We start from the raw sequence: 26,392 nt of genomic DNA, 5'->3' as shown, positions 1-26,392 counted from the left end.
TGGGATATACTGTGATCCCCACAAATTCACGTTGAAGTCCTAGCCCCAAATACCTCAGTACATGACCTTCCTATGAAACAGAGTCATTGCAGATGTAATTAGTTAAATAGTTCATGAAGGTAGGCACTGATCCAATACGACTGGTATCCTTTAAAAAGGGGAGAACTTAGGGACCCCTGGGGGGGTGCTCAGTTGGGCGTCTGACTTCAGCTCAGGTCATGATCTTGCAGTTTGTGAGTTCGAGCCCCACATCAGGCTCTGCTGACAGCTCAGAGCCTGGAGCCCGCTTCGGATCCTGTATCTCCCTCTCTCTCTGCCCCTCCCCCACTTGTGCTCTCTCCCTTCCTCTCAAAAAATAAACATTAAAAAAATTTTTTTAATAATAAACAGGGGAATCTGGGGCTGCCTGGCTGGCTCAGTCGGTAGAATATGCAACTCTTTTTTTTTTTCACTCTTTATTTTTGGGAGAGAAAGAGAGGAGAGAGAGGATGACAGTGTGAGCAGGAGAGGGACAGAGGGAGAGGGAGACACAATCTAAAGCAGGCTCCAGGCTCTGAGCTGCCAGCACAGAGCTCGACACGGGGCTCGAACCCATGAACACTGAGTTCATGACCTGAGCCAAAATCAGAGGCTTAACCAACTGAGCCACCCAGGCACCCCTAGAGTATGCAACTCTTGATCGTGGAGTCATGAATTTGAGCCCAACATTGAACACAGACTTTATTAAAAAAATTTTTTTGGGGGGCGCCTGGGTGGCTTAGTCGGTTAAGCGTCCGACTTTCGCTTAGGTCATGATCTTGGGTTCGTGGGTTCGAGCCCCGCGTCGGGCTCTGTGCTGACTGCCAGCTCAGAGCCTGGAGCCTGTTTCAGTCTGTGACTCCCTCTCTCTCTGACCCTCCCCTGCTAATGCTGTCTCTCTCTCTCTCTCCTAGAAATAAATAAATAAAAAAAAAATTTTTTTTTTAATGTTTGTTTATTCTTGAGAGAGAGAGAGACTGAGACAGAGCACGAGTGGGAGAGGGGCAGAGAGAGAGGAAGACACAGAATCCAAAGCAGGCTCCAGTCTCTGAGCTGTCAGCAGAGCCTGATGTGGGGCTCGAACCCACAAACTGTGAGATCATGACCTGAGTTGAAGTCGGCCACTTAGCCAACTGAGCCACCCAGGTGTCTCATAGAGTTTATTTAAAATAAAAACTTTTTTTTTAATTAAACAAGGGGGAACTTGGACACAGAGACACACACACAGGGAGAGGGCCACGTGACGATGCAGGCAGAGATCAGGGTGATGCTTCCACAAGCCGAGGCCCACCACAGATTGCCAGCAAACCCCCAGCAGCTGGGGAGAGGTCTGGACCAATTCCCCTCACAGCCTCGGAGGCAACTAGCCCTGCCCATACCTTGACCTCAGCCTTGCGAACTCCACATGGACAGACAAGACATTTCTGTTGTTTAACCTGCCTAGTTCATGGTACAATTGTGTCATAAATGTTCTTGATAGCACTAAAAAAACTCGAGTATTTCATTCTGGGTCACTCGTTGCATTTGGCTGTTCAGGCTCTCTGGTTTCCTTTAAGGAAGAGCAATTCCCTGGCCTTGTTTTTGTGGCCTCCCTGATATTAACATTTTCTTAAAAGTCCAGGCCAGTTATTTTTGTAGAGCAGCCTGTAATTTACATCTGTCTGATGGTTCCCCATTAAATTCATATTTAACTTTTTTGTCAAGAATATCACATAGATGGGGCACCTGGGTGGCTCAGTTGGTTGAGTGTCTGACTTTGGTTTGTGAATTTGAGCCCCTCATCGGTCTCACTGCTGTCAGTGCAGAGCCCGGTTTGGATCCTCTGTCCCTCTCTCTGCCCTTCCCCCCACCCCACTCATGCTCTTTCTCTCTCTCAAAAATAAAGAATATTAAAAAAAAAAAAAGAATATTACAGGGGCGCCTAGGTGGCTCAGTCAGTTAATCGTCCACCTTTGGCTCAAGTCATGATCTCGCGATTCGTGGGTTGCAGCCCTGCGTCTGGCTCTGTGCTGACAGCTAGCTCAGAGCCTGGAGCCTGCTTCACGTTCTGTATCTCCCTCTCTCTCTGACCCTCCCCTGCTCACGCTGTCTCTCTCTCTTTCAGAAGTAAATAAAAACATTTTTTTAAAGATTTAAAAAAAATTTTTTAAATGTTTTATTTATTTCTAGGAGAGAGAGAGAGAGAGAGACAGCATGAGCAGGGGAGGGTCAGAGAGAGAGGGAGTCACAGACTCTGAAACAGGCTCCAGGCTCTGGGCTGGCAGTCAGCACAGAGCCTGACGCGGGCCTCGAACCCACGAACCGCGAGATCAAGACCTAAGCGAAAGTCGGACGCTTAACCGACTAAGCCACCCAGGCGCCCCAAAATAAAAACATTTTTTAAAAATTAAAAAAAAAGAATATTACATAACTGATGCTATTTTAAATTAATTTTAATTACAATACTTTTTTGTAAATTAGAGGTGATTCCCCTTTGACTCTCTCCCTTCTCCCCATAAAGTTAGTTTATGTCCACTTTAAAAAAATATTTAAAAAAACAACAACTGAGGGTTGATGGAGGGGGCAGGGTGGGCACTGAGGAGGGCACTTGTTGGGATGAGCACTGGGTGTTGTATGTAAGTGATGAATCACAGGAATCTACCCCCAAAGCCAAGACTACACTGTCCACACTGTACATTAGCTAACTGGACAATACGTTATTTAAAAAAATACTACTAGGGACACCTGGGTGGCTCAGTTAAGCGTCTGACTTCAACTCAGGTCATGATCTCATGGTCCATGAGTTCGAGCCCCACTTCAGGCTCTGGGCCGACAGCTCAGAGCCTGGAGCCTGCTTCGGATTCTGTGTCTCCCTCTCTCTCTGCCCCTCCCCCACTCGCACTGTCTCTCTCTCTCTCTCTCTCAAAAATAAAATAAAAACATAAAAACTTTTTAAAAATTCTACTAAATATAAAAACAACAACGACGGGGCTCTTGGGTGGCTTCGTCAGTCAAGCGTCCGACTTTCGCTTAGGTCATGATCTCGCGGTTCGTGGGTTCGAGCCCCACATCGGGCTCTGTGCTGACTGCCAGCTCAGAGTCTGGAGCCTGTTTCAGTCTGTGACTCCCTCTCTCTCTGACCCTCCCCTGCTCACGCTGTCTCTCTCTCTCCTAGAAATAAATAAAACATTAAAAAAACAACAACAACACAACCTCCTTTGACCCTCTTCCCTCCCCCACCCCCAGCTGCCATCTTATTTTTCTCCTGTCTTTGCTGCAAAGCTCCCTGAAAGAGGTAGGGATTAGCACTGTCTCCAGTTTCTTTCCTCTCATTTTTCTTAAGCCCAGTAACTTCAGGCTTCTGCTCCCCAAACGGCTCTTCATGCGGCCGTCAGGAGTTCCCGCAGAGCCAAATCCGCGCTCAGCTTGCTGACTTATGAACGGTGTCTGACACTGTCAGTCCTACCTTTGCTTTGGTGAACGGTCTTCTGCACAGAGGCTCGTCTGGGTTTCTTCCTGTCTCTCTGGCCAATCTCCTCTGCTCGTTCCTCCTGGTCTCCTAATCTCTCTATGACGAAGTACCCCAGAACTCAGTCAGTGGTGATCCCTTCCCCATCTACTCTTCACCCAGCTCCGCCTAACATAATCATCACACACTGATCAAATCCAACTGATAAAAACCATGAATGAAGTTAAAGACTTTATTTAAAATTCACAAGTAGGGTTTCCAGGTGCCGTGTTTTTTTTTTTTTTAATGTTTATTTATTTGAGGGGGAGGGGCAGAGAAAAAGGGAGGAGAGAGAGACTCCCAAGCAGGTTCCTCACTGTCAGCTCAGAGTTAGATCCCATGAACTGTGAGATCATGACCTGAGCTGAAATCAATAGTCAGACGCTTAACTGACTGAGTCCCCCCCACCCCCCATGACTGGTTTGGTTTTAAAACTAAAAGTCCCAGGGGCGCCTGGGTGGCTCAGTCAGTTAAGCATCCAACTTCTGATCAGGTCATGATCTCCTGGTTTGTGAGTTTGAGCCCTGCGTTGGGCTGTGTGCTGACAGTGCAGAGCTTGGAGCCTCTTTCAGATTCTGTGTCTCCCCCTCTCTCTCTTTCTCTGCCTTCCCTCCCTTGCTTGCGCTCTGTCTCTCTCTCTCAAAAATAAATAAATATTAAAACAAAACTAAACAATAAACTAAAAGTCCCATACTCCTGAAGTGCCCTCAGTCCTGGGCAAACCAGGAAGATCAGCCACACGATTGCCCAGTTTTTCCACTAATGTCCTTTCTCTGTCCCAGGACTCAGCCCAGAACACCACATTGCATTTATTCATCCTGTCTCCTGACTCTCTTCTAATCTCCAACAATCTCAGTCTTTCCTTGTCTTTTATGACCTTGAAACTTTTGAGGAGTACTGGTCAGGTATTCTGCAGAATGTCCCTTAGTCTGGGTTTGCCAGATGTTTTCTCATGATTAGACTAAATTTATGGATTGGGGGCGGGGGGGAATACCCCCAGAGGTGAAGTAGGGCAGGAATTTGATCTGTTTTACTCACTGCTACATACCGGGTGCCTAGGACTGAGTGCCTGGCCCACAGCCACCAAAACTCTGTTGAATGAATAAGGAAGATTCACGGATGACTCTGTAGAGAGTATTTAGTACTGTTCTGAAGTTTTAACATGTTCTTAATACAAGCACTATCTTATCAGCTGTGTTGTTCTGAATTTTGCCTCAACAATACGCTCTGAAGATGTATTTTAGGATGCATACAGTTACTCCACTCTTCCTTGACCCTATTGCAAATAACTATAACGGTTCTTTAGATGTCCTCTTTGCATACGTTACATTTTCTCAAGAGCAGAACTAGGGAAGAATTGCTAGACATTGAGTAGACACATTTTCGTGTTAATGGATCCTGATATATATCCAATTAAAGTGGCTCAACACACAGTAATCTGGCAGTGTTTCAAAGTACCGGTTTTCGTCACATCTTGAGGACACGTGACCACCTAAGCGCCGCCACCGCCTGAGGAATGCCGCGTCACTCCCCGGACTACATCTCCCAGAATGTACCGCGGCTCGACGGCCTACCTGGAGGGCGTGAGATGGCGTGACCAATCCCCGAGGATCTCAGGAAGGTGGTGCAGCTTCCACTCCTCACCTACCTCCGGGGAGCCCAGAGCGGCGTGACTACCACTCCCAGAAGCCACTGCGGACTCTCTGGCTCGGCCACCATTTCAAGGCGCGGCAGGAACAGGAGAGCGCCCGGGACTCCACTTCCCGGCAGGCCGTGCGGCGCAAAGGGCGGAACTCCATTTCCCAGCAGGCTCCGGGCGGCGGGCGCAGTGGTGCCTTGTGTGGGATGTAAGCGCGGAGGTGGGCGCGGGGGACCCAGGCCAGGACTCTCCTTGGGATTTGGGGGGCTTGGCCTAGGGGCGCCTTCCGGACGGACTCTAGGTGCCCGGGGCTACGGTCGTAGAGAGGGGGCGGGACGGCCGTGGAAGGTGCTCAGCGGGGTCTTAGGGGGCGCACACCCATCGGGGCCGCGGCTCCAGGGGTTGTGGGGGACCAGGAGGCCCTTACAGCCTCAGCTGAGGGGTCTCCGACGGAAGAGGGGGAACAAATGAGCGGAGGGCCGGGGGGGGCGGGGAAGTAAGAGAATGTAGGAGATGGGGGTGTAGAACCGTAGCCAAGCCTGGGAGGGGGTTCCCCGGTCGTGGCCGCCCGACCCTCCCTCCTTCGGCTCTCCCGTAGGCCGAGGCCCGCCGCCATGGGGCTGAAGGCCGCCCAGAAGACGCTATTCCCGCTGCGCTCCATCGACGACGTGGTGCGCCTGTTCGCCGCCGAGCTGGGCCGGGAGGAACCGGACCTGGTGCTCCTCTCCTTGGTACTGGGCTTCGTCGAGCATTTCCTAGCTGTCAACCGCGTCATCCCCACCAATGTGCCCGAGCTCACCTTCCAGCCCAGCCCCGCGCCCGACCCTCCTGGCGGCCTTACCTACTTTCCCGTGGCCGACCTGTCCATCATCGCCGCGCTGTACGCCCGCTTCACCGCCCAGATCCGCGGCGCGGTTGACCTGTCTCTCTACCCGCGAGAGGGGGGTGTCTCCAGCCGAGAACTGGTGAAGAAGGTGTCCGATGTCATCTGGAACAGCCTCAGCCGCTCCTACTTCAAGGATCGAGCCCACATTCAATCCCTCTTCAGCTTCATCACAGGTCGGAGCCCGACAGGTGGCAAAGGGCGAGAATCCCGTCTCAGCCGGGAACCTTAGCCCACCTCCTCACAACGCTGTATGGTTTGCAGAGCCCTTTAAGACCTGTAAGCCTTGTGAGGTGGGGCAAGTGTTAGTACCCTCTGTGCTGCAGCTAGGGAAACTGAGGCCCCGAGAAGGGAAGCGATGTGCCGCAGAATGGCAGGGCTGGGACTGGACCCCAGTCCCTTGGCTCTCCATCCATTAACCCATCCTCTGCTGCCTCAGCATCCCCAGCCCTGCCATTGAGCCCCTACAGGAGTCCCTCGGCCTAGTATGAGGCACAAAGGGCAGCAGCCGATTTGGAGAGTGAGGAGCCTAAATCTGGCTACGTTGAGACGCTGAAATGAAAGTGAACAGATGAGGGAAGGGCTTCAACCCAAGAAGCTTAAGACTCGGGGCATGCAAAGAAGAACTTGCTTCTTTGCCCCAAGCCCAGCTGACCGGCAGTCAGGTCCTGGAGTGCCGTGTTGAGAAGCGAGATCTGAGGCTGCTTTTGAGCCAAGCAGGAAGGATATAGAGATAAGTTAGGAATCTCCACCAGCGGGTGTGTGAAAAAGAACATTGGCCAGAGGGTCCTGTTTTTGCCGTCCCTGTTGGAACCCAATAGACAATAAAACAAGGAAATCCTTGAATTATAATAATGGTTGCAGAGAAAGAGAAGGGACGGGGTCAAAGGCTGGGTGGAGCTATGTGAAAGCCAAGAAGGTCTTTTGCTGGGGGGACATAAGGAGGGGAGGGGAAGGCTTCAAACTAATAGGAGGAAAGGGAGTGAGAATTGCTGGGCGGAAGCATCTAAGGTTTGTGCGCAGGCTTGGAGGTGAGGGTGGGAGAGAGCACGGTGTGTCGCTGCCTGGCCCCTTCGGCCCGGGTCAGAGGTCAGAGGACCCTCTTTCATGACTTCCCCTTCCACAGGCACAAAACTGGACAGTTCTGGTGTGGCCTTTGCTGTGGTGGGGGCCTGCCAGGCTCTGGGTCTGCGGGATGTCCACCTCGCCCTGTCTGAGGACCACGCCTGGGTCGTGTTTGGGCCCAATGGAGAACAGACAGCGGAAGTCACTTGGCACGGCAAGGGCAACGAGGATCGCAGGGGCCAGACGGTCAACGCGGGTGTGGCCGAGCGGGTACTGCCCCCACCCCCTCCCCTTCACGCTCTCCTAGCCCAAGCCACCCAGAAGGCCCTGCTTTCCTGGGCCGTACTGCCCTCTCCCTGTCACCACCTGCATATGCCACGAAGGGGAGCACCCCATTTCTGGCTGTCATTCCCGGGAGTAGGCAGCAGTGGGCCATCATGAGACACCTGGCCTTGTCCTCTCCTAAGAGCTGGCTGTACCTGAAAGGATCGTACATGCGCTGTGACCGCAAGATGGAGGTGGCATTTATGGTGTGTGCCATCAACCCTTCCATCGACCTGCACACCGACTCCCTGGAATTGCTGCAGCTGCAGCAGGTGAGGGGTGCCCGCGGGGCCTTGGGGTGCTTTCCCTTCCTGAGCTCCAGCTCCCCCTTTGGTCACATGGGTTGGTAATTCCTGGCCAGACCCTCCCCAGGGCTCTTGGGAGAGGAGAACTGAGTCATGAAAGGGTTTGGACTCCACTAAGGGGCTGGTTCCCACCTGGTGGGAGGTCCCTGCTGGACCTCACACCTGCCTGGTAGACTGAGGCCCTCCTCGCCTCCCCCCTCCCCACCGGCTCATGCCTCTCTTCTTCGGCCCTTAGAAGCTGCTCTGGCTGCTCTATGACTTGGGACATCTGGAAAGGTCAGTAGGGGGAAGTGGCCAGGCTGGGCCCCAGGGGGCTGGGTGGCAGCCTGGACTCATGACGCTTTCCCAGGTACCCCATGGCTCTGGGGAACCTGGCAGATCTGGAGGAACTGGAGCCCACCCCTGGCCGGCCAGACCCACTCACCCTCTACCACAAGGTGGGGACATCTCAGGAGGGTACAGAAGGGAAGCCCAACTGTGGCTGGGGTCCCCTTTTGCCTGGGAACTGGGAGGGGGCAGGTGAGGAGAGAGGAACTTTATGTGTTTTGGGGGCTATCACCCATCCACTTCCCATTTTGCGTTTATCACGTACCTATTCGGTGTTGTCAGGGCTGTCTGAGGGGTGTTCTGTGTTCCCGGCCTGGGGGTGACAGGGCCTGAATTTGTCCCTTAAGCCTTGCTTTTTCTGCTGCCTCTCATTGTCCTAGAGTATTACAGAGGTCAGATGTGGTGGGAGCACTGAGGAGGCTGTGTTAATTCTGTGGGGTGGGGCTCAGGAGGCTTTGGTGTTTGTGTAGGAGTGTGTGGGAAACCTGGGGAAATGGATGGGCCCTGAGCTTGGAGGCTGGGCCCCTCCCTTTTCCTGGGCCTAGTTCTCTGGGCCTCCCTGCCCCCCCGCAGTGTGGCCCAGGCCCCAGCAGGCAGTCCTGCAGGGAGGAGCACCTGGTAGAGAGCACAGAAGCGGGTGAGATCAGAGGTGGGACTCTCTGGGATCTTCCTCTTGTTCCTCATGGGTGGGACCCAGAGGGGTTTGTGCCACAAGGGGCAAGTGGGGCCGCCTCTCTGAGGTCCCTCTGCTCTATCCTCAGGGCATCGCCTCAGCCAAGACCTACTACCGGGACGAGCACATCTACCCCTACATGTACCTGGCTGGCTACCACTGTCGCAACCGCAACGTGCGCGAGGCCCTGCAGGCCTGGGCTGACACGGCCACTGTCATCCAGGAGTGAGGCTCCCCCAGCTAGGGCCTCAGCCCGCCCTTTCTTCCCCTTCCTCCTACTTTCCAGTCCGCCTGGGTCCCAAGCCCTATCCCCTTTCCATCCAGTCCCTAGGCAGCCAAGGCCACCATCACCCAGCAGGCTGGGACCTCTGATGAGCCCCTCCCACCTTTGGCTGCCTCCCCTGTGCCCCTGTGATTTCCAACCACTGACATCCGGTAATAGAACCTGCACCCCTGCCCATCCCATGCCCCCCCCCCCCCACTCTTGCCCTGGGCTGATACAGATGCCATCACTTCCAAGTGAAGACCCCAACCTCTCACCAGGTCCCTGGGGGTCCCCACCATGACCAAGACCCCACAGTGCCCTCCTGCTCTCACAGCTACAACTACTGCCGTGAGGACGAGGAGATCTACAAGGAGTTCTTTGAAGTAGCCAATGATGTCATCCCCAACCTGCTGAAGGAGGCAGCCAGCCTGCTGGAGGCTGGCGAGGAGCGACCAGGGGAGCAGACCCAGGTGAAGGGCTGGAGCTCCGGCCTGTGTCCCCTTTGCCACCTGAGCAGGGCTGCCCGTCACAGGCCCCAGGGACTGCCGCAGAGGACTGGGGCCCGTGGGGGAAGGAGGCCCAGCGTGGGGAGCTACATTCTTTTCTGCGGTAGCTGAGGTCCTGGGCCTGGGCTTGAGGGAACTGAGGGTAATTTAGGGGGTACCACCCCTGAAGCTTCAGGTAAATGAGGTGGAAGAAGCTTTCACGGCCAGTGCCCCTCATTCAATCGAGGTGGTGGGATGTAGGGAAGGGATGGTTTCTCCCTTCCCCCATGCCCTGGCTAGGGACTGGTTTTATAAAAGGAAAGAGGTTCTAAGAATTCTTTTCCCCGATGCTCACTTCTTCTGAAGGCAGGCCTCTTTGCCTAATGAGGGGCCCTGACCTACAGGGTGATTAAGGGGGTCTAACCTGTGCCCCACTTTCCCCTTGCCCAGGGTGCCCAGAGCCAGAGTTCTGCCCTCCAGGACCCAGAGTGCTTCGCCCACCTGCTGCGGTTCTATGATGGCATCTGCAAGTGGGAAGAGGGCAGCCCCACGCCTGTGCTGCACGTTGGCTGGGCCACCTTCCTTGTGCAGTCCCTAGGCCGATTTGAGGGGCAGGTGAGGGGCAGCTGCGTGGGTCGCTGGGGGAGAGGTCAGGTGGTGACGGCAGCTACCGAGTCAGACCCTTTGAGGTCCTGAAGAGGGGCTGCGGGTGAGACTGAGGCCAGGTGTCGCACTGGCCGAGGCCGGCCCTGGGGGTTCTGGACAGTGGCCTGCAGCGTCCTCTCCACGTTTCCTCCCGGCCCAGGTGCGGCAGAAAGTGCGCATAGTGAGCCGGGAGGCCGAGGCTGCCGAGGCGGAAGAGCTGTGGGGCGAGGAAGCCCGGGAAGGCCGGCGGCGAGGCCCACGGCGTGAGTCCAAGCCAGAGGAGCCGCCGCCGCCCAAGAAGCCGGCGCTGGACAAGGGCCCGGGCCCTGGCCAGGGGGCGACGTCAGGACCCCCGCGGAAACCCCCGGGGACAGGCCCGGGCACTGCCCGCGGCCCGGAAGGAGGCGGCACGGCGCCGGCGCCCGCAGCGTCGCCACCACCGGAGGGTCCGGTGCTCACTTTCCAGAGCGAGAAGATGAAGGGCATGAAGGAGCTCCTGGTGGCCACCAAGATCAACTCGAGCGCCATCAAGCTGCAGCTCACCGCGCAGTCACAGGTGCAGATGAAGAAGCAGAAGGTGTCTACACCTAGCGACTACACGCTTTCCTTCCTCAAGCGCCAGCGCAAGGGCCTGTGAAGTACCCCAGACTCCCTGTCGGCCCTTGCGGTGGAGGGAGGGGGCGCCACTCCAGGCACCCCCCCCAACTTCCCTACCCGCCCTCGCTCCGGGGCTCCACCTGCCGATTGAGGGGGCCTAACCAGGTCCTCCGAGCCCCACCCCAACCCAGGACCCAGGCTGCAAGTCCCTGAGGACAGGCCACTCCAGAGCTCTGCCCCTCATTCGAATATAGATCCCACCGCCCAGAATCCCAGCCGGCCAATGGGAACCTCACTTTGAGCTCCATCGTTAATCTTTAAAGGTCCAAGCACTGGAAACAGGCCCCCACCTCAGAACCAAGGCTCTAACTTGGGCCTGACCCGGGTTGCTCCCGGCCCCACCCCCTAGAAGCACAGGACCCGCCTCCCGCCCGGGAACCTGGGTCCCTAGTAGTACATTTCTGCACTTCAGAATTCCATCCCTTGGGAACCCCAACTGCCCCCTACCCCAAAAGACTTAAGAAACTTTCAGAGTTTGGAAATTCTAGCCTCTTCTCCACTGTCCTGCGAGTCTGGGACGCGAAAGGCAGCCTCCGGCCTGTGAATCCTGAGCCCCGCCCCCTTCCTGACCAAACTGGCCGCAGATCAGAGCGGACCTCTCTCTGACCCTCTGGGAACCTCCCCGAGGTCCGGCCTGTCTCCGGGGACTCCGGAGGAAATCTGCAGGGGTTTGCCAGTGGGTGAGGGGAGCCTGATCTCTTCCTGTTTTGTACATAGATTTATTTTTCAGTTTCAAGGAAGATGAATACATTTTGTAAAAAAAAAAAAAAAGTACACGTTCGTGTTTCATCTGGGGAATGGCGGGCGGGGCGGGTGGGACGAGAGAGGAGAGCCCCCTCTCCCCCACGGCCTTCTGGCCTTCGGGGTCCCCACCTGTAGGGCGCTGGGGAGCAGGGCGGGGGGGGCGGGGAGGGAGGATGCCGCTGGCCTGAGGTCCACGGCTGGTTGGCTCCGCCCAGCCTCGGGACTTCCCCTCGCCGCGGAGGGCCTGTCCCGCGGGCGCCGCCTCCCGGCCGGGCGGAGGGGCATCCCCCTCTGGCCCCGCCCCGGGCCCCGGCCCCGCCTCCGCGGCCTCGGAGCCACCGGCGCCCGCCCCGGCGGTCCTGCCCCGCCCCACCCCGCCCCGCACCGCCCCGCGCCGGCTCCGCGGCTCCGCAGCTCACGACCGCCCGCCCGCCGGCCCGCCCGGCGCCGGGCAATGGCGCTGCTGCGGGACGTGTCGCTGCAGGATCCGCGGGACCGCTTCGAGCTGCTGCAGCGCGTGGGGGCCGGGACCTATGGCGACGTCTACAAGGTGCGCCGGGCGGCCGGACGGGCGGGAGAGCGGCGACGAGGGTGCAGACTCTGCGCCTTACCGCGGGATCCAGCCCCCAGCCCCGCCCCCCTCCTCATCCCGCTTCACCTCCTCTGCCCCTGCAGGCCCGAGACACGGTCACGTCCGAACTGGCCGCGGTCAAGATAGTCAAGCTAGACCCAGGTGAGGGCCTGGAGGCAGGGCCTCTGCGCTGGTGGGAGGGCAGAGCGCCGGGTGGCCCCGAGAGTTGACCCCCTGAGAAACAGGCCCCAGGAGGTGCTGTCGTTTGGGATTTGTCTGGCCCGGATGTGCCCATTTTGCAGATGAGGGCACTGAGTTAGAGCAACCCCTATGCGCCCTCCCCCCATCATGCCCTGTGCTCCCCAGGGGACGACATCAGCTCCCTCCAGCAGGAAATCACCATCCTACGTGAGTGCCGTCACCCCAATGTGGTGGCCTACATTGGCAGCTACCTCAGGTGAGGCTGCTTTACCCTTTGCTCAGCCCTAGGCAGCCCCCATGTGGCTCTGCCACGTGCCCACCCCAGTTCTGTGCCCTCGCAGGAATGACCGCTTGTGGATCTGCATGGAGTTCTGCGGAGGGGGGTCCTTGCAGGAGATATACCACGGTGAGGGCCAGGCCTCCAGGCCCCAGAGGGCCACAGCCGTTCCCCAACCCCCTCTTCCCCGACATGGGGCAGGAGAGAAGAGCTGGGGTTCTGGGCCTAGGCCCTTCCTCTCTCCTAACTGGCTGTGTGACCTTGACAGAAATGGTGTCCTTCTCTGGGCTCCGTATCCCAGACTGTGCAGGGAGGGGACCAGGCCAACACCTCTTTCACCCAGCAGTGCCTGCCGCTTCCCCCACGCAGGGTGGCCTGGGAAGGTCAGCATATCCTCCAGACCTCCATGCCAGCCTTCACTCCTTCCATTTCAGCCACCGGGCCCCTGGAGGAACGGCAGATTGCCTATGTGTGCCGGGAGGCGCTGAAGGTAGCTGGGCCCATGAGGCTGTTCACACTCTTTTAAGTCCCCAGGAGTTGTGGGCAAGGAGCCTGGCTGGCGTGTGCGCGTGAATGTGTGCGTGTGTGTGTGCGTGTGTGCGTGTGTGTGTGTGTGTTGGGGGTGGGGTGGGTGGAGTGCCTCAGGGCAGGGCTGGCCTGGGGGGCTGTGGGTCCTGGGGGGAAAGGGGCCCCAGCCCTGTTGCCGGAAGCAGCACATTTCCCTCTTGGCTCAGTCACTTCCTGTTTGGGGAGAGGGGAGGAGGAAGCTGCTTGGGTGGGGGGCCCCAGCCCCGAGAGGGGGTTCAGAAGAGGTGGGATAGTGCTGGGTGGCCGCTCTCAGGAGCTCCTCTTTGTCCCCAGGGGCTACACCACTTACACTCTCAGGGGAAGATCCACAGAGACATCAAGGTAGGGGTCTGGCCCAGGGCATCGTGGGAGGCAGGAGAAGGCTCTTGGGGGCACCAGACGGGATTCTCTCTCCTCCATTCCCACAGGGAGCCAATCTTCTCCTCACCCTCCAGGGAGATGTCAAGCTGGGTCAGTACCCCGGGGAAAAAATCAGGGTGAGGGTCCTGGGGGAGCTTAGAGTCTGCGTTCAGGTGCTGGGTGTCCTCGAGCAAGTCACTGTACCACTGAACCCTCAGTTTCCCCGTTGAGAAAGCGGACAAGCCCTCCTTCCCTGCTAGTAGTTGGAGGCGGTTGGGTCTGTCTGGAATCTAACCTGGGACTATGCGCTTGGTCAGCGATAGAAGGTGGTTGACCCCTCCCGGAGGGGGGACCTGGCCTTGCCTTGGACCTGGGGTGGTTGTGGCTGAACTTGGGCCGCCTGCTCTCTGAACCCTTCAGGTGCATTCCAAGCCTGAGCCCTGGAAGTGGGTGGGGAGTGGTAGCCGGAGGGCGGATGGGAGTAGCTCTCTCTCCCCGCAGCCGACTTTGGGGTGGCAGGCGAGCTGACGGCGTCTGTGGCTAAGAGGAGATCTTTCATTGGGACTCCTTACTGGTGAGGCTGTGCCTTGGGCTGAGGGGGCTGGGGGCCGCAGGGGGGGCACCTGGCCATCCCATCTGTGACCCCGCCTCTAGGATGGCCCCAGAGGTGGCCGCCGTGGAACGCAAAGGAGGCTACAACGAGCTCTGTGACGTCTGGGCCCTGGGCATCACCGCCATTGAGCTGGGCGAGCTGCAGCCCCCTCTCTTCCATCTGCACCCCATGAGGTCCGCCCAACACTTACTTGCCCCTTGCCCGACCCCGAGGGCCCTGATGACCTTGTCCCCTGACCTCGTGCTCTCCACAGGGCCTTGATGCTCATGTCGAAGAGTAGCTTCCAGCCGCCCCGGCTGAGAGACAAGACTCACTGGTGAGGGCCCGCATGCCCCGCTGGGGCCTCCTTTCCAGCAGTTGCCATGGGGGTGGAGAGCCTTCCGCCAGCTCCCAGCCCTGCCCCTTCAGCCTTTGCGGGCCACCTGCGGGAGGGGCTTGAGCCCTGTCTCTGGGTCAGGAGACCCGGCGCAGGTGGGGAGGAAGGGCTGCCATGTCGTGACGGCAACATTGCTTGGGCAGCTGCCCTTGGCCTCAGGCTGGCTCCTTCCTGGAGTGGTGGCAGGGGGCAGCTGGCGGGATGCGCCACGTGAGGGCTAACCTGGGTCTGGGGGCCGGGGGGGGTTCTCTTGTGCCCACCAGGACCCAGAATTTCCACCACTTCCTCAAGCTAGCCTTGACCAAGAACCCCAAGAAGAGGCCAACAGCAGAGAAGCTTCTGCAGGTGGGAGGCAAGGGCAGGGCAGGAGCCTGGATGCTTGAAAGCAGGGCCCTTGAGGCCTGGAACCAACCGTGTCCCCCTCGGTCTTCCAGCACCCATTCACAACCCAGCAGCTCCCTCGGGCTCTCCTCACACAGCTGCTGGACAAAGCCAATGACCCCCACCTGAGCACCCCTTCCCCAGAGGACTGTGAACTAGAGGTGAGTGAGGAGAGCTGGGGAATAGATCTTGGCCCGGCCGGCTGGGTGGTAAGGAGCACGGAGGCGGTATGAGTCAGGTCCCTTTAACTTCAATGTTGCCCGCCCTGAGAACTTTCCTCCAGGCAAGTCCGCCCAGTAGAAGTCTTCCCTGGGCCCGTCTTGTCCCCGGTACCGCCCCCCCAACGCCTGATAAATTCCTGCCCTTGGTTCAGGCTGAGCTGACCCCAGCTTAGCCACCTTCTGGTTTCTGGGTGATCCTCGGCCAGCCGCTTGCCTCTCTGTGTTGGTTTTCTCGTCGTTGAAACGACGGTGCTGTGTAATCTCACGATCATCTCAGAGGGTTGTGAAAGCCCGACGCATCCTCGCGCACAGAGTGTTTCCAGAGACACCCGGCGGGAGGCGAGTGCTGGGTGTGTGTCTGCGGTTTGTCTTCTCTCTTAGACTTACGACATGTTTCCAGACACCATTCACTCGCGGGGTCAGCACGGCCCGGCCGAGAGAACCCCCTCCGAGATCCAGTGTGAGTCTGCTGGGCGGGCTGGGTCTGTGGATTTAGTGTGTGGATTTGGGGGGGGGAGGTACTTGATGGGGCGCCGAGGGTGGATTTGAGGGGAGGCTGTATGTGTGGATTTGGGTGGGATGGGTGTCTGGATTTGGGGGCTTGTGTGTGGATTTTGTGGGGGGGCCTACAGTGTATGGATTTGGGGGGCCTGTGGTATGTGGGATCAGTGGGGGCTGTATTGGGAATTTGGTGGGGAGCTGCGTGTAGATTTGTTGGGGAGGCTGTGTGTGGATTGGGTGGCACTGGTGTTTGGATTGGGGGGTCTTGTGTGTGGATTTGGGGGGGCTAAGGTGTGTGGATTTGCGGGGGGCTGTGTGTGTGAATTTGGTGAGGGTCTGTGCATGGATTTGGTGGGGAGCTGTGCGAATGGATGGGGGGGCTTGTAGTATATGGAATTGGTGGGGGCTGTATGTGTGGATTCAGTGGGGGGGGGCTGTGCTCATGGATTTTGTGGGGGCCCGTGTGTATCAACTTGGTGGCGGTGGGCTGTGTGTGTGGATTTGGTAAGGGGTGTGTGGACTTGATGGGGGGGTTTGGATTGGTGAGAGGGCCGTGTATGTGGATTCAGTGGGGGCCTGTGTATTTGGATTCGGTGGGGAGCTAGGTGTGTAGATCTGCTGAGGGGCTGTGTACACATCTGGCGGATGGCTGTGTGGGAGTCTGTGTGCATATGGATTTGGTGGGGGCTGTGTATGGGCATTTGGTGTGAGTGTTGGGGTCAGTCGGGAGCCCACCTTCCTAACGTGGGTACCCTGGGGTCCCCCAGTTCACCAGGTGAAATTTGGCGCCCCACGCAGGAAGGAAACGGACCCACTGAACGAGCCGGTGAGGGTCTGACGGTGTATGTGGGGGGGGGGGCGGTGTGCAGGGGTGTGTGTCTCAAACTCTTGAGGCAGCAGCAGCAGCCTGGCCGGGGAAAGCACTGTGCGAGGAGGCTTGTCCCACTCAGGACAGCAAAGGCGGGGGGGGGGGGGCGGGGGGCAGAAGAGCAGGGAAGGGTGTGGGCACACACTTCTTCCTGGGCACTGGGACCACGCCTCTCTAGCACGTGGGCCTATCACAGACCCGTGGCCCGCTCCCGAGCCTGGTTGTCCCACTCTACCTCTTGCCCTGGCTGCTCTCTGTCCCCTTCTTGGGCTGTTTGCTCTCTTGCATAGTTTCTTTGCCTGTCGTCCCTCTCGCTCACAGTTGTCTTGCCTGTTACCGTGTCATCTTCCGTCTGTGCGTCCTGTCCTGCGTGCAGTCTCTCAGTCACCCTCTCACGTTGCTTTTTTTGTCTCTGACTCTCTTTTGGTCTTTCTGACTCGGTTTCCCTGCAGTGGGAAGAGGAGTGGACGCTGCTGGGAAAGGAGGAGCTGAGTGGGTGAGTGAGGGAGAGGGAGGCTATAGGGGAGGGGTGGGGGCAGCAGAAAAGGCTGACCTCTGACCTCATCGCGTCCTGCCTAGGAGCCTGCTACAGTCGGTAGAGGAGGCCCTGGAGGAAAGGTGAGGGGCTGGGCCCGAAGGGCCATGGGGGGGGCGGCAGCTGGACCTGGGGCCTGGTCACATCTCACACCTCATGTCCCTCTGGTTTGTCCCCCACAGGAGCCTGACCATCCGGCCAGCCTCAGAACTCCAGGTGTGGGGTGGGGGAAGGGCTGGAGAGGGTGCGGTTGGGACGGGGCTGGGTTACGGGTGACCCGCCAACAGCCAGGCTCGGCCCCCTGACTCTCCTGCCAGGAGCTGGACTCCCCAGACGATGCTATGGGGACCATCAAGCGGGCCCCATTCTTGGGGCCATCTGCCACCGAGCCTCCAGCCGAGGACCTTCTGTCCAGCCCCCTGGGTGAGTCCAGGGTTGGGGGACCTGGAGGCAGGCTCAGGGCGGGGCTAGAGCTAGAATTCACGGCCACTCTGTGCCCGCAGGAGCCCCACCCCCTCCTGTCCCAGGCCCTAACAGCCCCCCACTGCTCCCCACTGCCTGGGCCACCATGAAGCACAGGGAGGATCCTGAGGTGAGGGGGTGCTACGGAGGGGCTGGGAGGCTGGGAGGCTGGGGGTGTCACGTTGGCCCTGACTTCTTCCCCCCCCTTCCAGAGATCATCCTGCCACGGGCTCCCCCCCACTCCCAAGGTGCATGTAAGTGTCCGCAGCCCTGCCACCCGGGAGCCCCCCTGCCCGCTGCCCTCCACTCCCCGCCCCCCCCCACGTCTTCTTAACCAGCCTCTTGCCTTCTCCCCAGATGGGTGCCTGCTTCTCCAAAGTCTTCAATGGCTGCCCCCTGAGGATCCACGCTGCCGTCACCTGGATTCACCCTGTCACCCGGGGTAGGCCGGGGCAGGGAGGAAGCAGGAGCCTGGGAACCCCCAGCTTGGGACCAGGGGGGCACGATTGACCTCTGACCCTGTACCTGAACATGCAGACCAGTTTCTGGTGGTGGGGGCGGAAGAAGGCGTCTACACCCTCAACCTGCATGAACTGCATGAGGACACGCTGGAGAAGGTGAGGCCTGGCTGGCTTCGGGGGGAGAGGGCCTCGGGGGGCTGGGGGAGCTGACCCCCCGGCCGTCTGTCCACCCCTAGCTCATCTCTCACCGCTGCACCTGGCTCTACTGTGTGAACAACGTGCTGCTGTCACTCTCAGGTATGGGGCGGGGCAGGGGCGGGGCCCCGGGCCTGCCCCCTCCCCTCCACCTCTCTCTGAGCCCCTCTCTCCCTCCCTGCAGGGAAATCCACGCACATCTGGGCCCATGACCTCCCAGGCCTGTTTGAGCAACGACGACTTCAGCAACAGGTTCCCCTCTCCATCCCCACCAACCGCCTCACACAGCGCATCATCCCCAGGTTGGGACCCCAAGGGGGTGGGGCGTGCCGTGGGGTGGGAAGGGAAGCGCGGGAGGCAGAGGGGCAGAGACAGGGTTGAATATGACCCATGACCTCAGATGCGTCACTTTGCCTCTCTGAGCCCAGTTTCCTGATCCATCAGTGCCCAGTGCCATTGATACCCCTCTCCTGGGCTTCCCCTCCCCGCCCTGGGCCCATTGGGAAGCAAGGAGACCATAGCGAGGCAGCTGTGTTGTTGGGGTGCTGTTAGGGTGTGGGCTACTTGTGTGCCTGATCCTAGGCAGGGCTTGGAGACGACAAATCAAATGGCACCGCAGTGAACCAGAGGGGGAGTGGCGCACAGAGGCCTCTTCTGAGGGCCCGCCACATGAGGGCCTGGAGGTGGAGAGTGCACAGTGGGTTTCCAGGCAGATGAATCAGGGAGCCGCCTTCCATGGAGGGGAAGAGCATGTGTGAAAGCACGCGGGTGACCTGGGGGAGCAGCCAGAGGGAAAGCTCGGCAGGTGACGGAGCCCCGCTTTTGAGGCCAGGCCCAAGATCTGGGTTTTGTTCCACAGGCGATGGCACCATGAGCATTTTAAATTTTTATTTATTTGTCTTTATGCTTCTGTGGGGGACGGTGCAAGTGGGGGAGGGGCAGAGAGAGGGGGACAGAGGGCCTGAAGCAAGCTCCACGCTGACAGGCTGACGGCAGTGAGCCTGAGGCGGGGCTCGAACTCACAAACCGTGAGATCATGACCTGAGCTGAAGTCGGGCGCACAACCGACTGAGCCACCCAGGTGCCCCCACCGTGAGCCTTTTAGAAGGAGCCCTCTGAATGCCAGTCAGGACTCTTCCCGCAGTAGACAGTGCAGCTCGCTGACTTGAGCACGGGAGGGCAGTTAATGGCTCATGTAACTGAAAGTTCAGGAATAGGGTTAGCTTCAGGCCCAGCTGGATCCAGGCTTAAACGGCCTTACCAGGAACCTGCCTGCCTCTCTTGGCTCTGCTGTCCTCTGTCACCTCCATTCTCAGGTAGGCGTTCTTGTCCGCTGATGGATGCGCACACAGTCCCAGGCCAGCGTGCCATTAGCTAACAGCCGTGCGGTTCTAGAACTTCTGCTTCTAAGTAATTCCCACAAAGTCCGGGGGCCAATTCTCTTTCGTCTAGCGAAAGAGGTTCGTGCCCACTTCAGAGCCTGTCTCTGTGGCCAGGGGATGAGGAGCTCAGGGTGGGGGGGGCAGGCCGGGGTCACATGCTGTCTCCTAGAGCTGGGGGTCAAGAGAGAGGGGCTCGTCAGACCCGCCAAGACTAGAGGCGTCTCTGCTGGCTGTGCTGACGGGGGCGGCTGGCGAGAGGGCACTCGGAAAGGAGGTCTGTGTAGCGACCTGAGGCAGTGGGGGTCAGGCTATGGGGTGGACAGACTTGAACCCTATTCAGAAAGTGGGGCTGACAGGATTTGGGGCCTGGCTGGAGGGGGCAGGAGGGAGAAGGAGGGACCGGGAGACCTCAGGGGAGCACATCGTGTCGTGTCTTGTGAGGTGTCCAGGGGGATGTCCGAGACAGAGTCCCTTGTTTAGTCATTCAGCGAGTATCTTCTGAGTACCTAGGATGTGCCCGGGGGACTCTGTGAACAAAGGTCCCTCCTATTCCCCAGACTTTCTTGTCACTGGAGACCAGATGGCAAACAACCAACAATAAGATTTGTTGCCGGGAGTGGGGCGGAGGACGGCCAGTGCAAAGGCCCTGGGGCAGGAACAGGCCTGGCCTGTTCGAGGAACAGCAAGGAGACTGGTGTAGCCAGATGGAGGGAGCGTGGGGAAGATGACCTGGGAGGGCCCCAGAGCCACACTGAGGTTTTTGGTTTTGACTCAGAGCAACCTGAGGGCCACTGCAGAAGAGTGACATGGACTGAGGTTTTCAGGGGATCCCTCTAGCTGCTGTGTTGAGAATCGATTGAAGGGCTCAGGGGAAAGCGGGGAGGCCTGTCAGGAGCTTATTGTGATCATCAGGTGAGAGGTGGCGGTGGCGCGGGCCAGGGTAGCAGAGAAGGAGAGGAAGAGCAGCTGGATTCTGGTTTTTATTTTGGAAGTTGAATCAGCAGGATTTCCTGACAGTTGGTGGATGGGAGAGAAAGAGGGGTCAAGGAGGGGTCCAGGGAATTTGGCCTGGGCGACGGGAAGGATAGAGCTGTCATCAGGTGTGGGGGGGGACCAGGACTCAGTATTGTCACATGGAGTTAAAGGTGCGTACGTGGGGCCTTCGCTGGCCGTGGGCCCGGTGAGGCTGAATTCCAGGAGGGGTCTGGGCTGGGGGCTTAGACACTCCTCTGCCCAGGTGGGTGGTGGGCGCCAGTAGGCATAGTGGGTGAGGTCAGGCCAGGGGCGACTCCAGCCGGGAGGCCGGGGGCACAGGCCCTTCCTGCAGTGGGCTCGCTGATTCGGCATCTGGAGCCCTGTGGCCCTGGGGCTTCCTGAGCTCAGCCCCCCCCACCCCCCCACCCCCAGCAAACCTCTGCTTTGTCCCAGGACCTGCAGGAAACAGGCCCGTCAGCGCCCCGGCGAGTCACTGGCAGCTTTGGGTGTGTGTCTGGGAAACTACGGAGTCACAGTGTGACTGCGAACATAAAGAGCAGAGAGCCAGAGTTGTCTGGAGGAAAAACAAATACAAGAATATCTGCCCCTGTCCCATCCAAAGGCCAGGTCGGGAAGAGATTAGGAGGAGCCAAGGGAGAGAGAAGAGGGAGGGCGGAGGGATGGTGAGAGACGGGCATGGGCTGCCTGGCGGGGGGGGGGGGGGGGGGGGGGGGGGGTCGCTGGGAGAAGGTGGCAGGGCTGCGGACTTGTAGCCCTGTTCCCCAGCCGCTCAGAAGGTCCCCTGAGGGCTTGGGGGACAGCCAGTAACCAGAGCAAGGATGTCGCCTGGGCAGGCCCCTCTCTGGTCCCAGGTGGTATAGCTTCAGCAGAGGCAGGGGTGGGATGGGGGCGGGCAGGCCGTTTGTTTGCGGTTTTCTTGCAAGTCTTAATCTCCTGGCCCGTCCCTGCCCTTCTGTGACATGTGACACGTGGCGTGTGGGGAGCAGGGACGGCCGTGAGTGCTCCAGCAGCCTGGCGGGGCTGGGGCCTCATAGGCTCCCGAGCCCTCCACGCTCTCGTTTCTGCATTCATTCTTCATTTATCCCTTGCCTTCCCCCTGAAAAGGATTTTCGATGGCTGAAGATAGGCAGGAAAGTAATCATTCAGAACGGTGAAAGCTAGCCCTTTGGGAGTGCTCTCAGTGTGCCGGGCTCTGCGGTAAACCTTTCTCTTGTATTAACTCATTGATTTTTTTAATTAGAGAGTGTGATCGAGGGAGAGGGGCAGAGGGAGAGAGAGAGAGAGAGAGAGAGAGAATGAATCCCAAGTGGGCTCCATGCTCAGCGTGGAGCCTCACGCAGGGCTCGATCCCACAACCCTGGGAGCCAAAATCAAGAGACGGATGCTCAACCGACTGAGCCACCCAGGTGCCCCTGTATTAACTCATTTCATCCTTACTGTGGCCCTCTGAGGTCGGTGCCGCTGCTACCCGCCCCCCATTCTACAGATGTGGAAGTTGAGGCAGAGGGAGGTTAAGTGACTTGCCCAAGGTTGCACAGTTAAAGGCTTCTGTGGTCCGACCCCATGGACTGGACAGAGACACTGCAGGCTGGGTGTTAGAGCCCTGAGACCGGCTTGCACAGCTGCGTGACCTGGGCACGTTGCTCTGCCTCTCTGAGCTTCAGTCTCTCTCAACCATGACATATGTCCTGGCTGTAACCCCCGCAGGCGCTTTGCCCTGTCCACCAAGATTCCAGACACCAAAGGCTGCCTGCAGTGCCGTGTGGGTAAGAGCTGGGCCAGGTGGGGCCAGGGAGGGCTGGGGGTCCCGGGCACCGCCCGGGACCCACTGCCCGCCTCTCTCACAGTGCGGAACCCCTACACGGGCAGCACCTTCCTGCTGGCCGCCCTGCCCGCCAGCCTGCTCCTGCTGCAGTGGTACGAGCCGCTGCAGAAGTTCCTGCTGCTGAAGGTGTGGGGTGGGCGGGGCCAGGCGGGGGAGGGGGGCAGGTGGCGGTGGGCCTGAGGACATGGAGACCTGAGCACCCCTGCCGCCCCCCAGAACTTCTCCAGCCCCTTGCCCAGCCCGGCGGGGATGCTGGAGCCGCTGGTGCTGGACGGGAAAGAGCTGCCACAGGTGTGCGTGGGGGCCGAGGGCCCCGAGGGGCCCGGATGTCGGGTCCTGTTCCATGTCCTGCCCCTGGAGGCTGGTCTGACGCCTGATGTCCTCATACCACCTGGTGAGCTGGAGGGCCGCGCACGCGCATGTGTGTGTGTGTGTGTGTGTGTGTGTGTGTGCTCACACGAGACAGGCACAGACAGACAGAGAGAGAGATTGCATGTTCCCTGCAGCGAATGGCTCCACGGAGACCAGCCTCCCTTCAGCTGAGATTTCATTAGACCAAAGGGCTCGGCAGCTAAGAACACCCGGCCACCACTGCAGGGGTCTCACAAGCTGTCGTTCTTAGTCCTCACAGCGGCCCCTGCAAGGCGGGCATCGTCTGGCCTGTGTTACAAAGGGGGAAACTGAGGCTCAGAGATTTGTGGTCCCGTAGTGAGGGAGTCACACATTGTGCTTCTCTCGATTCCCAAAACCCTGCCCTCCCACCACTGTGCGCCTGCGCGCGGGCCACCTTGCCACTCTGAACCTCAGTTTCCCGGCTGTGCGGCACGGGAGCCCAGCGGGACTGCTGTGGCCTTGAAATGTGGTCGTGGGGACAGCTGGCTGTAGCCGTCCCCCACGTCTTCCTCTTGGGGCCGCAGTGGGGCTGGTGGCTCAGCCCGGCCATGTCTCCCTTGTCTGCAGAGGGGCTCCCGGGCACAGCCCAGCAGGTGATCCAAGTGGACAGGGACACAGTCCTAGTCTCCTTTGACCGTGAGTACCCCTGATGTCAGGGCTGAGGGCAGTGGACGGAGTTAGGGGAGGTGAGGGAAGCCTTGTGAGTGGGGGTCTGCCTCCCCAGAAGGGAACCACGCAGTCCCTCCCCCCACGAGCCCTCTCCCTGCGCAGGCTGTGTGAGGATTGTCAACCTGCTGGGTGAGCCCACGGCCACACTGGCGCCTGTGCTGACCTTCGACTTCCCCATTGAGACTGTGGGTGAGTGAGCCAGATGGCGCCAGGGGTGGAACTGTCCCCAGCCTGGAGCACGCGGTGTGGCCCAGGGGCCTGGGGCTGGCGGTGGGTCCAGGAGGCAGGCGCCGCAGCCCCTCTCCAGGACCACCACAGCCTGTGAGGACCTCTGGGGCCCAGACGTGGGCCCTGGGCGTGGCTGGGGGAGCCAGCGCCCTCGGGGCAGGTGCGGGGCAGGTGCGGAGCTGATGGCCGCCGGTCCCTCCTAGTGTGTCTGCAGGACAGCGTCCTGGCCTTCTGGAGCCACGGAATGCAAGGCCGAAGCCTGGACACCAACGAGGTAGTGGAACTCGGGAACCTGGCCGCCCCCGACCTGCTTGTCCCCACCTCTTAGGAGAGGGCCTGCTGGGGTGGCCTCAGTGCCCCTTTTCTTCCCAGGTGACTCAGGAGATCACAGACGAGACAAGGATCTTCCGAGTGCTCGGGGCCCACAGGTAGGACGGGGTGCCCCAGCCTCCCCTTCAGATGCCCCCGAGGCCATACGGACCTGCCCACAGGCCTTCCCTGCCCTGCTCACCTCCGCCTCTGTCTCCCCTCCAGAGATATCATCCTTGAGAGCATTCCCACCGACAACCCAGGGGCTCACAGCAACCTCTACATCCTCACCGGCCATCAGAGCAGTTACTGAGAGGGCGGGTCTGGCGGGTGGCACACCCCCACCCTGCCCCCTGGCACGCCCCCGCCCTGTCCCCAGGCCTTAGCTGCCTTCCCTCCCAGATCAGAGGAGCCCAGGCCCTGCTGGTCTGAAGGGCAGAAATACTTGCGAGAAGAGTTTTGGGTGGGGAGGGGAGCCCTGGACCAGAGGAAGCTGCTGTCCCCTCCCCCACCCCCATGGGCAACCTGGGCCCTGTGGCAAGGACCCTGGGTGGGGTGGGGGCAGGCCTGGGTGATCCATTCCATTTTGTTCCACATTTCCTTTCCATTCTTCTTGCCCAGAGCCTGCCCCTACACCCTGTCCCGGGGAACAAGGTATTTAAAAGAGAGACTATATTGGTATTAAAGCTGGTTTGATTTTACTCCACTGATCCCTCTTTGTTGGGGCGGGGGGGGGGGGGGGCTGAGGAGGAGGAGCTGAGAGGCTTCATCTCCCTCCTCCCTCTCTTTCCCTCCCTCCTCCCTCCAGCACATCCTTATGTGGCAACACTGCTATGGGTGCACTGTGGAAGGGCGGGCCGCCAGTGTTCTGGTGGGTTCCCTTATCGGGGAGCCAGGCAAAGGTAATGGAGAGGCCAGTGGCCCCAGAAAGCCTCCCAGGGGCACTGCCTTCCAGGGCACCCCTGCTCAGGATGAACCCTCAGCTGTGTAATATGAGGCCTCTTTTATGGCCAAGGAATCGAGCAGATGGGGGAGGCCGGCTGAACAAAGGGACTCTCATCCGGGGCACGCCTGCCCCTGTAGAGGATCTCACCAGGCAGCCGGCACCCAGGAAGGGCCAGCCCCTGGCAGCTCCGCCCAGTGCCAGCGAGGCTTTGGTTTATGGACACCACCTGTCCTGATCTGTATCCCCTGCCCAGGCCCAGGGCTGCCTCCCTGCCTCTCACTTGCTGCTTAGGCCTCAGCGTGCGCCATCAGACCAACACTGCTAAGTACGGGCTCCGTCATCAGGCCGGGCTCCGGGAAGAGGAGCCTCTGTCCATTTAACAAGTATTCCCAGATGGCCTTCTCAGTGCCAGACCCCGGGCTCACAGAGGGGTCACTACCAAGACGTGGACCAGCCCCCAGGGAAGGGAGCTGTCCTTGCTGGAGCCTGCGTCTTGAGGGTATGTCTGTCTACCCAGGGCTGACCTTGTGGTTTGCATTTTCATTCTCCCACTTTTCCCTCTTGGAGGGCTCCATACCCTCAGGCCAGGGAGACCCCCATTGTCTCAGGCAAAGACCAGGCTGCTTTTGACCAGAGCCTGTGGGCAGGTGAGGTCAAAGAGGTAGGATGGCAGCTGGCCTTGAAGGAGAGGTCAGGTGCACACACAAGACCATGGCTGCATAGGGTGGGAAGGCCTTGGGTCTGGGGGAAGAGCTTGAGCAACAGCCCAGTGATCTTTCTTCTGAAAGTAAAGGCAACTGTTTGAATTAAGAACTTCTCTACCCGGTGGGTTGCTGGTATTTGATAAATAGATGCATATGGGGGCGGGGAGGTAGATGGCAGCTTGTGTGAAGAGCCTCCAGCGGCCCAGGGTGACCCCAGGTCGTCATAGTGCCCTCCTTGTCCACTCTCCTTCAGAGCCCTGACTGCTCTGATTCCTGGGGTTCCTTGGCTGAAATGGATTGTCAGGCAGGGAAGGAGACAAGGCTTCTGTGCATTGGCACTCACAACTTTGCTCTCCCTGAGACCCAAAGGAGGGTGACAGGTACCTCCCAAGTTCTGAAGGCCTGCACCTGCCTGGCAGACGTGATGGGCCAAATGGTGGAGCGACAGGGATAGAATTCCTAACTTCTCAGTCTCCAGATTTCTTGGTGGGGGTGCAGGGTTAAGGTGAGGCATGCTAGGGGTGGGGAGGTGAGCTCCCACTCAGCAGAGGCCCCTGACCCGGATCCCAGGTGCCTGGGGAGGACAGACCTTCTACCTGCGAAGCAGCGGTCAGCAGAGAGCGCCACCTTGTGGCAGGCTGCCCCAACCCTCTGCTGCCACCCACATCTTTTGAAAAGGGGGTGGGGGGGAGTCAAGAGCGTTAACATGCCAAAGTGGGAGATGGGGGGGGAAGTAAGGGCTTCGAGTAAAATATTCACTGGCAGCACAGGCTGGCCACAAGACAGAGAAAGCCCAGGAAGCTGGGAGTTTGCACGGAAAGCCCGAGTGTTATT

At 59.1% G+C, this 26,392-nt stretch overlaps 2 protein-coding genes across 4 annotated transcripts; both read left to right on the top strand.

The window, feature by feature from the left end:
- Positions 1 to 5,257: 5,257 nt before the first annotated feature.
- On the top strand, positions 5,258 to 11,535 carry MEN1 (menin 1). 3 transcript variants are annotated; one of them, XM_039244880.1, is made up of 11 exons: positions 5,267 to 5,352; positions 5,743 to 5,875; positions 6,047 to 6,203; positions 7,154 to 7,362; positions 7,560 to 7,688; positions 7,957 to 7,997; positions 8,071 to 8,158; positions 8,810 to 8,946; positions 9,321 to 9,456; positions 9,922 to 10,086; positions 10,277 to 11,535. In XM_039244880.1, coding segments are annotated over exons 1-11 (1,674 nt in total). In that variant the 5' UTR covers positions 5,267 to 5,350; the 3' UTR covers positions 10,754 to 11,535. The 3 variants fall into 3 exon arrangements, with proteins under 3 accessions (XP_039100810.1, XP_039100811.1, XP_039100809.1); XM_039244879.1 differs by having other exon boundaries at positions 5,258 to 5,364; positions 5,743 to 6,203; XM_039244878.1 differs by having other exon boundaries at positions 5,743 to 6,203.
- A 385-nt stretch (positions 11,536 to 11,920) lies between these two features.
- Positions 11,921 to 24,609, top strand: MAP4K2 (mitogen-activated protein kinase kinase kinase kinase 2). The gene is made up of 32 exons (XM_039244789.1): positions 11,921 to 12,067; positions 12,193 to 12,250; positions 12,455 to 12,545; positions 12,631 to 12,695; positions 13,001 to 13,056; positions 13,428 to 13,475; positions 13,562 to 13,604; positions 13,995 to 14,067; positions 14,148 to 14,279; positions 14,360 to 14,422; positions 14,746 to 14,827; positions 14,917 to 15,024; positions 15,466 to 15,544; positions 16,353 to 16,411; positions 16,906 to 16,949; positions 17,033 to 17,071; positions 17,171 to 17,204; positions 17,306 to 17,411; positions 17,492 to 17,580; positions 17,663 to 17,704; positions 17,808 to 17,892; positions 17,988 to 18,067; positions 18,148 to 18,208; positions 18,291 to 18,408; positions 22,192 to 22,250; positions 22,332 to 22,435; positions 22,526 to 22,703; positions 23,270 to 23,338; positions 23,474 to 23,560; positions 23,803 to 23,873; positions 23,972 to 24,027; positions 24,134 to 24,609. The coding sequence occupies exons 1-32, from the start codon at positions 11,972 to 11,974 to the stop codon at positions 24,219 to 24,221; spliced, it is 2,463 nt and encodes an 820-aa protein (XP_039100720.1). The 5' UTR covers positions 11,921 to 11,971; the 3' UTR covers positions 24,222 to 24,609.
- The last annotated feature ends 1,783 nt before the right edge of the window (positions 24,610 to 26,392 follow it).

This window comes from Hyaena hyaena, unplaced genomic scaffold, assembly GCF_003009895.1.
Source record: "Hyaena hyaena isolate Hyena2069 unplaced genomic scaffold, ASM300989v1 scaffold_248, whole genome shotgun sequence".
Classification (NCBI taxonomy): domain Eukaryota; kingdom Metazoa; phylum Chordata; class Mammalia; order Carnivora; family Hyaenidae; genus Hyaena; species Hyaena hyaena.
Note: the sequence above shows the minus strand (reverse complement) of the source record. Positions and strands in the feature narration are given on the sequence as shown.